Source organism: Myotis myotis, unplaced genomic scaffold (genome assembly GCF_014108235.1).
Source record: "Myotis myotis isolate mMyoMyo1 unplaced genomic scaffold, mMyoMyo1.p scaffold_m19_p_17, whole genome shotgun sequence".
Classification (NCBI taxonomy): Eukaryota; Metazoa; Chordata; class Mammalia; order Chiroptera; family Vespertilionidae; genus Myotis; species Myotis myotis.
Window position 1 is genome coordinate 16874484 of NW_023416321.1, and position 17415 is coordinate 16891898.

Genomic DNA, 17415 nt, shown 5'->3' on the forward strand with positions numbered 1-17415 from the left:
TGAGTCCCCCATTCCATCCCAGCTCAGTGCCTCATCTCAGCCCCACTGTCACCACTCCAGTAGTTTTTCGTTCGCCCTCACCCCAGCTATTAAAACCCTCCTCAGTAGCAACTCCTCACTCCAATCCTCTCCCCCCTAATTCATTTGAGACACTACTGTCCAGCTACTTTTCTACAGCACAGCTGCGATACTGTCTCCTGGTCAAGTTTCAGTAGCTCCCTGGGCCCGGGGTTGGCAGCAACATCATTTCTGACTTGGCCACACACTATTCCTTTCCCCTCCCTACACACCAGCCAAGTGGTCTATGGGCTTCAGCAAAACGTGCACTTGGGTTTCCGCTTCCATGTCTCTTCTGCCTGCTAACATCTCCCATGGGACTCAACCCCTGGCTCAAATGTCACTTCTTCCATGAAATCTCCCTCACACTCCCAGACAAAAGCAACTCTTCCTTCTTCAATACACCTCATAACACTTCTTAGTCAATATTGCCTTACAGGTCAGCTGGTATGGTTCAGTGGTTGAACCAGGAGATCACGGTTCGATTCCCAGTCAGAGGACATGCCTGGTCTGTGGGCTCAATCCCCAGTGTGGGGGGATGCAGTCGATAAACGATTCTCATTGATGTTTCTCTCTCTCTCTCCCCCTCCCTTCCTCTCTGAAATCAATAAAAATATATTTAAAATATCGCCCTATAGTAGATTTGCACTGTGCTTTCTTTCCTTCTTTCCTAGAACTGAGATAACACCACAGGAATAAAAGGCGTGTATGACAAGCCTTGCAATGACTAGCCTACTGCTAAAGCAAAGGACTGAAACTGGATAGCTTCACTTTCTAGAGGGCATTCCCACAAGCTATTTCTGAGAGAATTAGAATTTCTGAAATTTCTGCTTAGAAAGACTTTAAGAAATGTTATTTACCAAGTCCCCTGGGCCTCATCTTCTCTGAAGTTTGCACTTCAAAGAGTAGCTCTGAGGATGGACATTCCTACTGAATGAATCAAGCTGGTGAATGTGCTCACTTACTTATTATAAAAGCATTTCCTTGGGTTTAAAAATATCCAACTAACAGGATAACTAGTTAAATTTTAGGACTATGACCAATGTCACTGACTCAACCGAATATGCACAAACTTTAAATACAGGGTTTTGGGGTTTTTAAGGAACACAACAATCTATTCACTCGGGTATTTGACATTCACTCCTACAGAAAAATGGATTTCTTATTCAAAATACTACTTTTTACTATTAACAGTTTTGCATGTGTAAATTGTATTTAACATTTGATACTGAATTTAGCAGAAAACAAAATATAATGGCGTAATCACCATTAATAACTTTGTAAGGGAAAATGTACTCAAGTTATTTAGATGGACATCATCTGCACATTTTAAATACCAAGGAACTTCCTTTCGTGTTATTACAAAGATTGAATATTGACCAACTTACCTCAATCTTGTCAAAGGGACAAAATGTACCCAAAAAAGCAGGATTAGAAAATAACTACTAACTGTAAGTTTTCTGATAAGGTATAAAATGTAGCGATTGTAATTTTACTAAAAATTTTTTTGTTTTCCTTTATTTACTGTAACCACGTAGCAATAGAAAGGTCGAAATCATTACTGACGTCAGCCATCTGTACTGCCCAGCAGTTTCCAAAGCATTATCAGCAACACAACCAAATGATGTCTTCGCTTAGTCATACTTTCTTCATCTATCCCAACAACCACCCCAGCAAACTGCCGAAGAAACGCTTCGTAAGATCATCCTCACTTTACTCACTTGGATACCTAAGTGTTACAATCATCTTTTGGAAGAATTCTGTTAGTTACTAGTCAGAGAAAATTATTATATGTTAGTAATTAAGATTCTATCTTCAGAATATCCTATTCTCAAAATGTTCATCTGTAGTATTTCGTATTGCCGATTGTTATTCACCTTGCTGATTTATAAACACAGCACACACAGAAAAGGCATCTATCTCTCTTGTTATCGTATCCCTGGGGCTTACAGATGTAAGCAGTATTTGCTTCTCTCCTAAAACTTGTCACATTAAGGGTAAGAGTGATAGTTAATATACATGGTGCATGCTGGTTTGTTATTTTTTTCTAATTTTTAAATTTTGTCAAATATCATATACAAACATAGTTTTTATTTTGTTAACTTCTCTGCACTTGCCAGTGTTCATTCCCTTTTTTATTTAAACCTCTCCCCTCTTCTCACTTCTCCCATCAACACCTGCATGGTGTATTCCATAACAACAACCTAGCATATTTTCTTTGTGTGCGTGTGCATGTGTGGTGGTTTTTTGTTGTTGTTAATCCTCACCCAAGGATATTTTTTCCCATTTATTTTTAGGTAGAGTGGAAGGAAGGGGGAGAGACAGAGAGAGAGAAACACCGATGTGACAGAGACATATCAATTGGCTGCCTCCTGCATGTGCCCGAGCCTGCAACTGAGATATGTGCCCCTGACTGGAATCAAACCTGAGATCCCTCAGCCCGCAGACTGACGCTCTATCTACTTAGCCAAACTGGCCAGGGCCAACCTAGCATATTTTCATGTCTCTGCCATGCTCCCAGAATCATACACAAACGTGAGCAGGAATGCCACCACCAAATATGAGCAGGGCAAATGGTTGTATCATGACCGTGTGACTAGGTATGGTCAAGGAGAATAATAGGGTAGAAATGATTCTGGACATTTTAAAAAACAAAGTGGCTTTCTCTCTGTGCTCTTCCTTCCTGAAGGGTGGCACTTAAAGACAAGGTATTGGAGAGCAACCTACACCTCAGACCAGAGACTGACGCTGTATGCTGAGGATGGTGGAACTTCCCCACTAGTCCGGGTCCACAGTGACATCACTGAGCACAGCACTCCCTACACACTCTGGATTGTTATGTGAGAGCTAAATAAATGCTCTTCTTCAAATCACTACACCCTTAGCAATACACAGTGTTTATATTATGAATGTTTTGCATGCAAAAAATATTTTCTGCATCTTGCTCTCTCTCTGAACACGCACTACCTCATGGAACTCTCTCAAAAAATACCTGCTATGGTTTTATTCATTCTTTTTCATTGCTGTCAATTATTTCTTAATGAGGAGAAAATAAAATTTATTCAACCATTCCCCTTAATGAATATTCACTTTATTTCCAGTGCTTTTTCACTACAAATAAAGCCACACAAAAATATTGTCTACATGCATCCTACAACTAGGCTTTGATTTCTATAGGATGGATTCTCAGGAGACATGCAGATGAGTCAATGGTAGATATACCTTCATAGATTTTGCCCTCTATTAAAGGTAGAGTCACATTTCTACCAGAAGAGTAGATATCCATTACTACTCTAATTTGCATTTCCCTGAACACTACCCTGTCTTAGCTCCTTTCAGATGTTTTGGGGCCACATGAATATGTTTTTCTGTGAAATGGCCTTTCACAATTTGATCCATGTTTTGTCTATCAATCAGTAAGACCTCCTGGTATGCTGTACACATTCATAGAGTCTGTCCCTAATATTTCCCCAAAATCTATGACTTTTCTATTGATCTTGTTTATAACATACTTTACCATACAAAACCTTTTATTTCAGTTGATTAAATATTTCTATAATTTTCTTTATAGTTTCTGGATTTGGAAAGGTTAAGGGTTAGAAAGGTCTTCCAATTCCTAGATTTTTTTTTTGGCAAGATTTTTGTGTTGTTTTGAAACTTTTTGATTGGGAATTTGTAGGTAAGTTTTTAGTACATCCAAAATTCATGTTTGTTTTTGTTTTTAGAGGATGAAGATCCAGTTTTACTTTCTCCAGGTAAATGAAAAGTTATACCAGCATCATTTATTAAATGTCTTTTCTCAATGTATTAATAAACTTGGTTATTAAATTTTTTTTACTGGGACTTATTTCTTATAATGTCCTTTTGGTTTTGCTGTCAGGGTCTCCCCCATAAAATGAGTCAAGAAGCATTCCCTTCTCTATGATCTCAAAAAGTATCTGTAATATTGAAATTAGTTCTTCCTTAAATAAATTATATAAATATGCACTTATAAAGGGAAGCAGGACACAAAAGAATACATAAAATTTAGTTCTAGTTATATGAAGTTCAAAATCTACTACAATAAAAATATTTTCATTTTTAAGGATGCAGGAATTGGTGGTAAAATCAACTTTAAAAACAAAGGAGGGAAATTATCATCAGAAAAATCAGAATTGTAGTCACTTCTAGGGAAGATTGAAGAGAGTTATGATGGGGAGGGCCAGACAGCAAACTTTTGGGATATTGGCCATGATCTAATCCTTGCCTGTTTACAATGGTATTCCTTGGTATAATTATTTATTATATGTTGTGAGATTTTGTATATCTGAATGCTACATTCACAACTGTTTTAAAATATCAGTTCTTTCATTTATTATGTCAATGACTATGGATTTAATTATCTTGGATTTATTTAAATTCTGCATTAAAATAAAGGGGAAAAATGCCTACTTGGCATTACACGCAAGAAAGAAGCAACATCCCTTCTAAGGCAATTGGTAGGAACATTCAATAAGGGTGGTGAGGTTCAAAGGAAATGTTCTATTTTATTTCACAAAAGAGCAATTTCTACCATCTGCTCTCTAAAAACTGATGGTTGCTCTGAAAATTTATCTCCCTCATTGTGTTGTCTCTTCTTGCACTTTCAGTGACAACAGTTTTCCAAACATCTTAATCTATGTCAGAAATCTTTTTAAGGATACTAAAAAAAACCCAACCCACTGCTTGATGACGCTCAGTGTCACACAATCCTGTGATGTGGCTATCACAGGAAATGTGTCACCAATTACAAAGGCAAACAAGTCAAAGTATGTTTGTGAGTGTAGACTAGAGTTAAAATAAAGGATGGCTATCACTGAGCATATGTTTTCTCACAATGCCGCAAATAAACTGAAAATGTAAAGAGCATCTTAAAATATTTTGTAGGTGTATTTTTAGCCACCAAACAAAACTACTATAATTCTTTAACCCTAATAAAATAATACTGCAAATATTACCCATTTAACATCTACGTATTTTCCACACAATTATAAACTTTAAGTGGAAGTTGTATTTTATAAAGTTTGATTTCTAAAGGTTAACTATTTTAGGACTCTAAAATTTCAACAGAATTAAATCCTTTACTAACTGCTTCATGATCCAGATAAATTCTGTAAGGTATTATTCATTACTCCAAAGAAATATTTGGAGATGCATATAAAGACAGAGATATAAAGATATTCTTCCCAGAGGTATTTATGTTATTGAAAATTATAAACAATCTCAATACCTAACAATAGGAATAAGTTCACATAAGTAGGCGTATATCCATAATCTATATATATAAAAGCCTAAGCAACCAAATGACCAGTCGACTGGTCGCTATGACACACACTGATCACCAGGGGATGCTCAACGCACAGGATCGGGCTCCCTCCTGTTTGGAACGAGCCTGCAGGGATCAGGCTCCCTCCTGTCTGGAACGGGCCTGAGGGGATCAGGCTCCCTCCTGTCTGGATCTGACCTGCAGGGATCGGGCCAAAACCGGCTATCCAACATTCCCTGAGGGGATCGGGCCAAAACCAGCTATCCGACATTCCCTGAAGGGTCCTGGATTGCAAGAGGGCGCAGGCCAGGCCGAGGGACCCCACCAGTGCACAAAATTCATGCACCAGGCCTCTAGTATGAAATATAATATAGACGTTAAAAAATAGATGCTTGGGAACAATATTTAATAGCATGAGAAATACTTGAAATATATAAAACTATATATATGCATATATATATGTATATACATACACACACACACACACACACACACACACATATATATATATCTCAAATTTCTAAGAAAAAATATTTTAAGGACACAATGAAAATCTAAAAGATAATACAATAACATTTTACCACTGTTTTTATTTCCAGGTGTTAATTTTATACTTGATTTTATTCCCTTCTTTACATATGTCTATAATTTCCAAAATTTCTTCAATAAAAATCCACATAAGCTATTTTAAACTCATAAATACTACTCTAAAAGAAAGTAGAAACTAAGATAGTTCACACATTGAAGACACTCAACATATACTTTCAAATATTTTAGGATGAAGAAAACATTTTTTCAAATAAGTCAGAAATGACTATGTAATTGCACAAGGGTTATTTTAGCCAAAATGTACACAGACTGTATTTTAAGATATAGAGTAAGTTGATGTTTACATGCAAACTTCTCAATGATGTTAAAATATTTTTATAGTATGCCAAAAAGAAAAACAAAAACATAAGGGTGTGGAAAAAATAAAACCACACACATTTAAAAAAGAATCTCTGATGCAACACATGGTAACTGTAAATATTTTTTCTTTCAACACATATGTGGGTAGCATTGGTATGCTTACCCCTGACCCAAAATGTCATCATAGAGATATTATTACATGAAAGACCAAAAATATTTCAAAAGGCCACCACTTCCTTTCAATTATTTTATTTATTCTATGATAAACAGCCTCAACAGTAAAAAATAATACAAAATAAAAGGAAAAATGGTTGGAAATGACTTGGAATGACTTGCAAAAATAATTGACAGTTATTGAAAAGGAAGAAATTCATATCAAGAGCTCAAAAGGAGGTGCATCTGAATATAAGAAGTATTACCCTCAAAAAAGATTTTTAAAATATAATTTCTTTTTATTTCAGCATATTTTTTTGAACACTAGGATTGCATTACAGAAAAAAGCATGCTGCATGCCTTAAATTGGAGCTACAAAACAACAGACAGAATATTACTGAGTTGAAACCTATATAATTTGATTAGCCAATGTCACCCCATATAAATTCAATAAGAAAAGAATATTAATGAGATCAGCAGTAATAATTATACCAAGTAGACTTTTTTTTAAAAGAGCCCTCTTCCTCCACCAACAACAAAAAAAATAAGCTTTTATGTTCATGATATTGTTTTAAATATCTAAGAAAAAAGTCAATGCTTTTTGTGATAGTTTATAAATAGAGTGGTAAGAAAACTTTATAAATTGAAAATAACCAAATTGAAATTACATTTGAGAAATTCTTAAAAGTATCCATGCCTAGCTGGAGTGGCTCAGTGGTTGAGTGTCCAACTATGAACCTATAACTGGGAATCGTCACAGTTAGATTCCCAGTCATGGCACATGCCCAGGTTGCAGGCTCAGTCCCCAGTGGAGGGCATGCAGAAGGCAGCCAGTTGATCAATGATTCTCTCTCATCATTGATGTTTTTATCTCTCTCTCCCTCTCCCTTCCTCTCTGAAATCAATAAAAAAAAAATTTTTTTTTTAAAAATAGAAAGACAAACCCGGCCTACCCTACATCATTACTTCATCTGTGTACCAAAGACAACCTTTTCCTACCATGCATCATTATTCTAACTAAACCTGAAACCTCATATTATACAAAATATAAAAATAGTGTCAATAATTAGGCATATAAAATATGTCAGTCCTACCTCTTTCTCATGCATTCGAGAGAGTAAATGATCCTCATGGAAACTGCTGGATTTTCTCAGGCTGAATTTTGGAGTCATCTGTTGAATGAGTACGAGTTATTCAATACTTTTTCAGGCATGGTTTATCCTAAACACCCAACTAAACTTCTAAATTGCCTAAAGTTCATGCCAAAATGATGCCAATACTGGAGAAAAAAAATCATTTATCCACTTCCAAGTGATAGGATTCATAAGACAATTATGCTTTATAATGTGGACCTAGACTATTTTCTGTAAATGACTTGATTATTTTATTTAAAAATATCTGTCCATAGGAAAAGTCCAAGGGAATTCTCACCTACCAGAGAAACCGGGATAGGCTTCTGTCTCAGGTACCGAGGATTTTCTATCTGAAATTTTAAAAATAAGGACTTATCAATTTTTGAGCTTTAATTATTATGTGATAAAATATAGAATTAAGCTGCTTTATGAAATTGTTTTCTATATGTCTTAATTATTTAGCTTGTTTTTTAGAATGGCTATTGCATAATCCATTTTTAGTGGCCCACTAACAAATGAAATATAAAACAAAACCTCTGTAGACACAATTGTACTTTCATGATCCTCTTGCGGCCTATGTTTTTAAATAGTCTCAATATTGTAAAAATGCCAATTCTCATTAACTTGATGAAGTGACCAAGTTTACCCAAACCAATATCTAAGTAGGGTTTTTTGAAAACTTAAGAAGCTTATTATAAAATGTGCATAAATAAATAAAGGGACAAGAAGGAAGACAAACCTGAAGAAAAAGATCAAGGTGGTGTGACATAAGAAAACTACAACAATGAAGATAAGTCAATGGAACTAGGAAGTACCAGAAACTCAAATACATATGAGCATATTATTCATGAAAGATATAGCATTGCAAATTATTGAGAAAATTAGGATGTGTTCAACAAGTGGAAGAAAATAAGATCAGATCCCTTCCTCACACCATATATAATAAATTTCCAATGGATTAAATACTTATAATTAAAAGCAGAACTTTCAGAAGACGATCTAGAAGATGACTTTATGGGGCTTTGTAATAGAGAAGATTTCTTTTAAAAGAAACCAAAAAAAGCATAAGCAAAAAAATTTAATAAATTTGACCATTTTAAATAAGAACTTATCTCCAAAAAATATCTCATAAATAAAATGAAAAGAGAAGCCATAAATTAGGAGAAGATGTTTGCATGAATGCTTTGTCTCTAAAATGTATAAAGAAGGTATTTAAAATTTTAAAAAGAACAACCCATTAGGAAAAAAATGGGAAAAACTTGAGACACGTTTCACTGATGAAGAAATTTGAATGACTAACAAACATGAAAATATGCTCAATCTGTTTATTTTAAAAAATGTAAAGTAATACCACAATGTGATGGTATTTTACCACCACCAGATTGGCATACATTAAAAATTTGACAATTACAGTGTTCCAGATGTGGAGCACTTCCAGTGGGTGTATGAATGAGTATATTTACTTTGGGGAACATTCATTAAGTAAAGACAATAAAATCCACTGAAATATCATACCAGAGAAAGAGGCATATTCTTTAGCAAATAACACTGTACTATATATAGTTGGCTGTTTTAAAAATAGAGGCAGCAAAGGTTCAGCAGGCAGCAAAGTGCACTCGATAAGTATTTATTGTTTGAAGGTGTACATATGAAAAATAACTAACTATTCTCTATTTTCAGAATAGAGAAAACCCGCATAGAAAGTAAGTTCTTCAAAGACACGCGTAAATCTGAAAATACATAACCTCTAATTCATGAAGGAGAATTAAATTTAAGGGGAAAAATAAAGGAAGAAGAAAGCAGGGAATTCTCAAAGATGTTCAAGCTCTAATTAAGCTTAAAATTTAAAACCAAAAGCCAAGAAAACCATTTGTGACTTATTTTTACTCCACTCTACATTTACAAGCAGGATACAAAATACTGGTTTAGCTGACTACAATGTGGCCTTTCAACTACGCAGTAACTCCTAATTCATGTTCTTCATCTTTAAAAGCCATTAAACACGGAAGTTAAGGACTCACTCTGTTATCATAAATTTCATTTTTCCAATGGACCAAGAAAATAGAAAAAAATAAAAAGAGAAAATTTATTCTAGTATTTAAAAGCAACAACAAATACTGTGAACAAGGACAAATCTGTTGTTGTTATTCATTCACAATACACTGAGTTTGTCTCATGACCACTTTTAATATGTAATGAGAATTATTCATAGCAAAGCATGTTCTTGAGTCTATTTGGGAAAAAGAGCACTCTACTTTTATAACAGCAGCCAGATGTGCTTTGAAGTTAAATGTTCCCACTTTGTAATCCACAGCAACAGGGACTTGAAGCAATCTGTAAACAGTCTTAACATTTACTTCTTCATGCTCTTTTAGAAAACTTCTTGTTCTCTCATAATACCTCAAGAAAGAACACCACAATAAAGAGTGTCCAAAATGGGAGATAAAAAGGACTTACGTGAAATATTAAAGTCTAACAAAATATTATACAGAAAGCAAAGCTAAAAATAATTAAGTTCCAATAGCATGAGTAAACCACATGACCGAACATTTCTTGGTTAAGAAGCAAATAGAATCACAATAATAAAATATAGAATAAGTTAAACTAAACATAAGAACAGACATCTGAATGCTCTCTAATCAAAGCTGGCTTTGACGTTTTATTTTGTTTAGTTCTTTAGCAGATTCATTTGTTTGGTTACAAAGGGTTCTGTCAATTTGATCCTTCAAATTATTCGCGATTTGGTCAAATTCACCAAATACCCCTTTACAAGCTAATGTTAATCAAATAGAGATGTGTATGGTTCCAGAAAAATAGAAAGACATTTTATATGGTATTTTGGCTGTCTTAGAGGAAAGGACATTAACAGAATAGATACAACACCCCCTAAAACAAATGTTTTTAAGTCATAGCATCAGTCAGAAAAGCTGCCAAAACTCTTGCATAAAATAAGCTCATTCCTCAATGTTAAATCAATTACGCTCCAAAATAATGTTTTTTAAGTCAATATTTTGGAACTTGGAAAACATTTTTCACAGAAATAATACTACAAATTGAGGCTCATTCATTGGTTTACTCACATTTCAACAAACATTTAATGAGCACAAATAAAATACAAATATCAAGACACAGTCCATTGACACAAGGAAAAGCTAAATAAGCCAAAAAACAGAATAGAAACAGACATGTCCTGTCACCTGTTTTATGAGACAAATAATACTGCAGTGCAGCTGGAAAAGAATAGTCTTCTCAATAAATGGAACCATTCAAGTGACAAAAACAAATCTTAACTCTATATCTTAGAATATACAATACTATCTCCAGATGGTATGTAGATCTAAATAGAAAAAATAAAATAACAGTGCTACTAGAAGAAAACATAGGAGAATATCTTCAGGACCTTAAGATAGTCAAAGATCTTACAGAACCCAAAGAGCACTAAATATAAAATGATAAGATGAGAAAATGAACTGCATTAAAATTTTAAGTTTCTATTCATCAAAGACACCAGAAAGAGAATGAAGAAAAGCAACAAAGTGAAAGAAAATATTTATAACACTGTATTCCAAAAGGACTCTAATCCAGGATAGATACAAAGTTCATACATATTGATAAGAAAAAGGCTGACAACTCAACAGGAAAATTGGCAAAGCCTAAAATAGACACTTCGTCTGAGAGACTATCCAAACTGTCAATAAACATATTAAAAAGCATCTAACTTTGTAAGTCATCAGAAAATGCATGTTAAAAAACACACAATGCAATGTCAGTAACCACTCTTGAGAATCCTATCTAATAAAGAAGGAATATGCAAATCGACCACCACACCATCACAAAGATGGTGGCGCCCATAGCCACAAGATGGTGGCACCCAGTCCCTCAGCCCCGCCAGAGTCCCCCAGTCCTTTCAGCCCTGCTGGGGGTGGCAGCCAAGGGGGCAGCAGGCACATGTTGCAGCCGGATCCACCCTCAGCCCCCCAGCCGCCCAGGGCCGGCCCAAGGCACAGGCAAGCCTCAGATGTCGGCTGCCCAACTGACGTCTGAGGCACAGGCAAGCCTCGGATGTTGGCTGCCCAGCCACCCTGGGCCGCCTGAGGCTCAAGTAACCAGGGCCGGCCGAGGCTTGCGCTGCCGGCAGTGGCAGCAGCAGAGGTGTGACGGGGGCATCGCCTTCCCCTGATGGGCGGGTCGCCTCCTGCCCCTGAGGGCTTCTGGACTGTGAGCAGGCCGGGCTGAGGGACTCCCCACCCAGTGCATGAATTTTCATGCACCAGGCCTATAATCTATATATATAAAAGACTAATATGCAAAGTCTCCCTGCGGGAGTTCGACTGGGAGTTTTATCACTCACTATGACATGCACTGACCAACAGGGGGTGGCGTGGAACAAAGGAAGGCCCTGGCCGGGAGCCGGCAGCTGGGAAAGGGAGGCCCCGGCTGGCAGCTGGAAGGCCCCGATCGGCCCTGATCACCAGCCAGGCCAAGGGACTGTACCTGTGCATGGGTTTCATGCACTGGGCCTCTAGTAGCTACATATTTTTAATTAAAAATAATTAACTGGCACCCAACTGGCATGGCTCAGTGGTTGACCATCAATCTATGAACCAGGAGGTCATGGTTTGATTACCAGCCAGGGCACATTCCCTAGGTTGCTGGCTCAATCCATAGTGTGGGGCATGCAGGAGGCAACCGATCAATGATTCTCTCTCATCATTGATGTTTCTATCTCTCTCTCCCTCTCCCTTCCTTTCTGAAATGAATAAAAATATATATTTTTAAAAATAATAATAATTAACTGATGACACCAAGTACTGAATAGGAACTGACACACACTGCTGATGAGGATCAAAGTGGCACAAGCATTCTAGAAAACGATTTGGCAGTATCTACTGTATCAATTGGCTTTTTGCCACATAACAGATCACTCAAACCTTTGTGGCTTCAAACTGCAACCACTGGATTTAGCTCCCAATTCTGTGGGTTGGCACCTTGGGCAGCTCCTTCACTGGACGGCTCATCTCACTAGAGTGACAGCAGCCCTGGGTGACCAATTAGAACAGTTCTCAGTGGCCAGTGACAAAGGCACAGTGAGTAGAATCGCCAGGCCTCCCACATTCCTCCCAGAGAGAGTAAGGGAGCATCTCCAGTTGCTGGTGCCGTGCAGGTGCTCCCTTGACCACAATGGGGTGGTTCACCCTTTATGATAGACCCTGGAGTGCTGTCCATCTCCCAGAACTCCCTGAGGGGTCTGGAGAAGACACTCCTGCTGACCTCACCCTGCTCCTTCCCCCCACTTCCTGTCCTGAGAGCTCTCCCTGCACAAAACCCCCATCCTGGGTCCTGGTCTCTCAGCTGTGCTTCCAGGGACCTAGGGGGTCCATTCAGAGTCCTCGCTGTTCCTTTGCTCCTGGTGGGAGTGAGGCTCTGCAGTCAGCGCAGGACCCAGGATGGGAACTGGGATGAAAAGCCCAAGAAAGTCCTCCCTATGGCCCCTCACCCCATCCTCAGAAATAAGATTTATATAAAGAGAGTTACGCATGAAACATATATAATAAAGTATATTAACAAAGCAAGAAAGCTTTCCAAAAACTAAAGGTTAAAAAGGTTAAAGAGTAAGAAAAAATAATACAGGAGGAAAATTTTAATTGCTAGTCTTAGTATATAAATCTCTACTTGAAATACGTATTCCTAGAAAAAAATATTAACACACTCCTGGAAAAAGAAAGAATAATGGTATTTTTAACATAAACTAGAAAATTCAAATTCCAGAACTTCTAATGCATCAAAATGAAGGTATTGACAGTCACACTAGAAATATAAAAAACTTACCTTTGTATAGAGCACAAAAATTAACCAGCTATTAACTGATCATTCAAAAGAAGAAAGGAAAAAACATTCCGTGGCACATTCTCATACAAACTAAAACCAAAGCAAAATCTAAGCCTTTAATACACTGGACACTTGAATTATTCTACTGTGATCAAGAGATACATAGCTCAGCCTGATTAATGCATGTATGTTATAAATATATAAAAATACAAGACTTTCATATTTTATACTGTTAGTGCATTCTTTGAACAATAAAAATGTGAAACAAAACCCCTAGCAGGCCTAGTTTTAAGGCATTACCTCAAAATATTTTAGATGCTTTCTTTTCATTTTATTATACATTGAAAATTTTAATCCTCCCAACAGTTAGTAGTAAGTAATTGTGAAAAGTCTTCCATGTGCTAAGAAATGTACATCAGAAGTTTCAAATAGCTGAGGGCAAAGGCAAGTTTAAAAAGCTCAGAATTTTGTTTTTCACTTTGATTTTGCCTTCTGGCAAAAAGAATTTGTCTTTCAGAGGGATTTCCTGTGCTCTTCTCCCATGCTGGTAACTTAGACCACTTCTCCAACACCCTCAAACATGAAAATGTTTTTCTTTTGACTATTCCCCTCTTGATCGATTCTGCTTCTCCCTTCTCTGTCATTAATGTACTCCAAAATCACTGAGATTCATGTAGCTTAAATTCTTATCCCTTTCCCTGCCCTCCAATCATGGCCACTGCCTGAGCCAAGCATCCTCACTTGTGCTCCCACCCAGCCTCCTCGCTTTAAAGACGAGGGCTGTTCAGCCTCCAGGTACAACTGCCTTTCTAACAGAGTGACTAAGACAGAAGACTCCCGCCCTGAGTCTCATGAAGCTCCAAACTTTGAACTCCCCAATTAATCGTACCCTCTCTTCCAACTCCATGAGTCTAAAACAAGCTTTTAAACCCCTAAACTGGATTCTCCCATTGGACAATCAACTAACTGATGAAGAGCCATTCCCATTTCCTGAAACCTTTGGGTGCCCTTCTTTGCAGCCTACCAGTCACTAAGCATCCTGTATTTTCTGTGCAACGGGCTTCCTTCCTGCACTTTCCATCTCCACTGAAGTCACACTAATGTAGAGTTCATCGCGAACACCTACAAGATGATTGGTTCCCTCTCTCCATTTCTACTCACATCCACCATAACCTTCATAATGCCACCTAGTTGATTTTCCTAAAGCACATTAAGCCCATTATTAGAAAGAAGGGTTTGGGTTTTTAAAAAATAATAATCCCTAATGTCAGTAAGAAATGAGAGAAATAGAAAATCCCATACACTGCTCGTTGGAAAATAAATTGGTGTACCCCTTCTGGACCTAAGAAAGCAACTGAATATGTACAAAATGACTCTTGTAAGTAATTTTAGTGCAGTATTACTTATATTAGCAACAAACAGGGAGCAACCTGAATGTCCAAAAATAATTGAGTGCTTAAATAAGTTATGGAATATCCATCCAAAAGAAAAATTAGTGCTACCATTAAGATTCATGTTTACAGAACTATTATAAACTTAAACCAAATTTAAAATAGCACATAATAAAATAGTATTTAAATATAACCGCAATTTTGTTGAAATTTTAATTTTATAAACACACAGAATAAAGGATATATACATAAAACAAATGTTACATCTCTTAGTATTATGATTTTAAAACAGTTTACTCCTCTCATTTTCTGTATTTTTCAAATGTTCAAATTACAAATTATTTTTATAGTAACCAAGCATGGAAAAAATTGTTTTAAACTCCTTTTTATTTCCTCAAAGCATTTTAACAGCATAAATGTAAAATGGAATGTAAGGGGGTGGGGTAGAAATAAACCTCCTGCCAGTGTGGCTCAGTGGTTGAGCACTGACCAATAAACCAGGAGGTCAGGGTTCAATTCCCTGTCAGGGCACATGCTCAGATTGCAGGCTCAATCCCAGCAGGAGGCAGCCGATTGATGATTCTCTCTTATCATTGATGTTTCTATCTCTTTCTCTCTTCCTCTCTGAAATCAATAAAAATTATTTTAAAAATAAAATAAACCTCCTGGGCTTACTATTGCCTTAAACATAAATGCTAAACTTCTCAATTTAGCATTCAGAACTCCCATGCAATCCAGCTGCTAACGTTGCTCCCCAACCTCCACACACACCCTAGGATCTAGTCATGACAGATCACTTACCCAGCACTTGTTCTTCATGCTCTGTCCTCCCCACCCATCCAAGTACATTCATGCTCCCAGCCTTTGGATCTGAAAACTGCTGTTCATGATGGCGGCTCATCCAATGAAGTCTCCCTGACATTTTTTTTTCAACCCAAATACCCTTGCTTCTCCAACACCTCCCTTCCCTCCCCTCCACCTCAATATTCTTCTATCTAACTCATTTTGGTATTTTATCATTTACTATCTTAAATTATTATTTTACTATTTATGTGTATGTCTCATTTCTCCAACAAAAAAGGCAGCTGGTCAGGGGCAGACTATGTGATGCTTGTTTGGAATGTTATTTCTCTTTCCTGCACTCACAGTCCTTCTCAGTGTTAACATAGTACTTGACATCTAACATACAATACTAGTCACTGAATAGAATTAAATTAGTTCAGATGTTTTTTTCAAATACTATGATTCCGCCACATGAATATACATACATAAAACAAATACTTGTTTTACCCCAAGATTCCAACTATTAAGGCGAGCTTCAATGTCGCTGTCATCCAAAGAAACAGCAGATTTTTTCAATTGAACTTCCTGAAATACAAAAGAGAAAAAGAAGGGATGAAGGAAAGAGGGAAGGAGGGAAGAAATAAAAGGGAAAAGGAAGAAGGTAAATAAGGGAGGGAGAGCAGGGAAAAGGGAGGAGGAAGACGGACAAAATGTGCCATTCAGAGCACTGAGAACTTTGTGAGCTTTTCTGGTAGTGCTATATTGCCTCAGAGGAAAGGGTTATGTTACAATTGAGCTGGTTTTCAGTTCTAAGTAATGACTGTTTATTACATCTGCTTAGGGCTATGAGATGCCTTCACAATATATTCACACAGTAACTAGATTTCAAAAAAACCATCAAAAGAATATTTTAAAAATTAATCCAGACTCTTCTCTTTAAGTTCTTTTACAGAAAGTTTTAATTGTGGTATACCACAGTAGCTTTAAAGGGGGATGGAGAGACACTTGAAAAGATGAATTATTTACTCTCGTTAAAATTAGTTAACAGGAAAGTTTGTGCTGATGTCCAAGAAGCTCTTTGTTCTTAAATTAATTCTCATTCATACTCTGAATATAAAGAGAAATAGGCTTTGAATTCACATCACAAAAACACAATTACGGTGATTCTTTACTTTTTCAAAAAACTAGAATTCCATGCTTTTTTTCACCTCCCATGTAATTTATTAAATTACATATTTATCAAACCAGATTGAAATTATAATTAACTGAGAACAGCCTAATATTAGTGCCAAAAATGAACAATGATCTGAAAGCGCTAAAAACTTAGAAAGGTTCATCTGTGTAAAATAACAGTGTATATTCTATAATACAGTCAAAAAAAATTTATTTTGAAATTAAATTTGTTGATACTGTATTTTCATGCTTTCATAAACCCTCATTAATACAAATAAACCTATTTACCTATGGTCATTTAAGTCATCTGAAGTGATGAAAACAAAAAGTTGTTTGTTATATATTATATTAAAATTTATTATTGCTTCTATCATTGGTCCCCTTTTTATTTTTATGAATAAGAATGTCTTAAGAAAATGTACCTGCTTTATTTTGAGTAAATATAATGCTTGATAATAAACCCACAAATATTTAAAATGTGCTCCCCTTTATATTAAAATATTTTTGAAAGTTCCAAATTACCACTGGAGAAAATGCAAGGAGTTATATTCAGAGCAATATGTGCTAAAACAGTCAGGCATCACTCGGGATATTCTTGGAACTAAAAGTCTTGCAACCCAAGACAAGCCAGAGTTACACAGAGACCCTAGTAGGCAGGCAAAGTCCTTCCCTTCACACAGCTACCTGCAATGCTCATTGGTAC

At 36.4% G+C, this 17415-nt stretch overlaps 1 protein-coding gene across 1 annotated transcript in view; it reads right to left on the reverse strand.

The window, feature by feature from the left end:
• CEP112 (centrosomal protein 112) overlaps positions 1 to 17415 on the reverse strand; it is a 300119-nt gene that overhangs the window by 249856 nt on the left and 32848 nt on the right. The window contains exons 6-8 of the mRNA XM_036341573.1: positions 16047 to 16124; positions 7839 to 7886; positions 7498 to 7575 (exon numbers count right to left, since the gene is read on the reverse strand). Of these exons, the coding sequence (XP_036197466.1) occupies positions 7498 to 7575; positions 7839 to 7886; positions 16047 to 16124 (204 nt within the window). The remainder of the gene's footprint in view (positions 1 to 7497; positions 7576 to 7838; positions 7887 to 16046; positions 16125 to 17415) is intronic.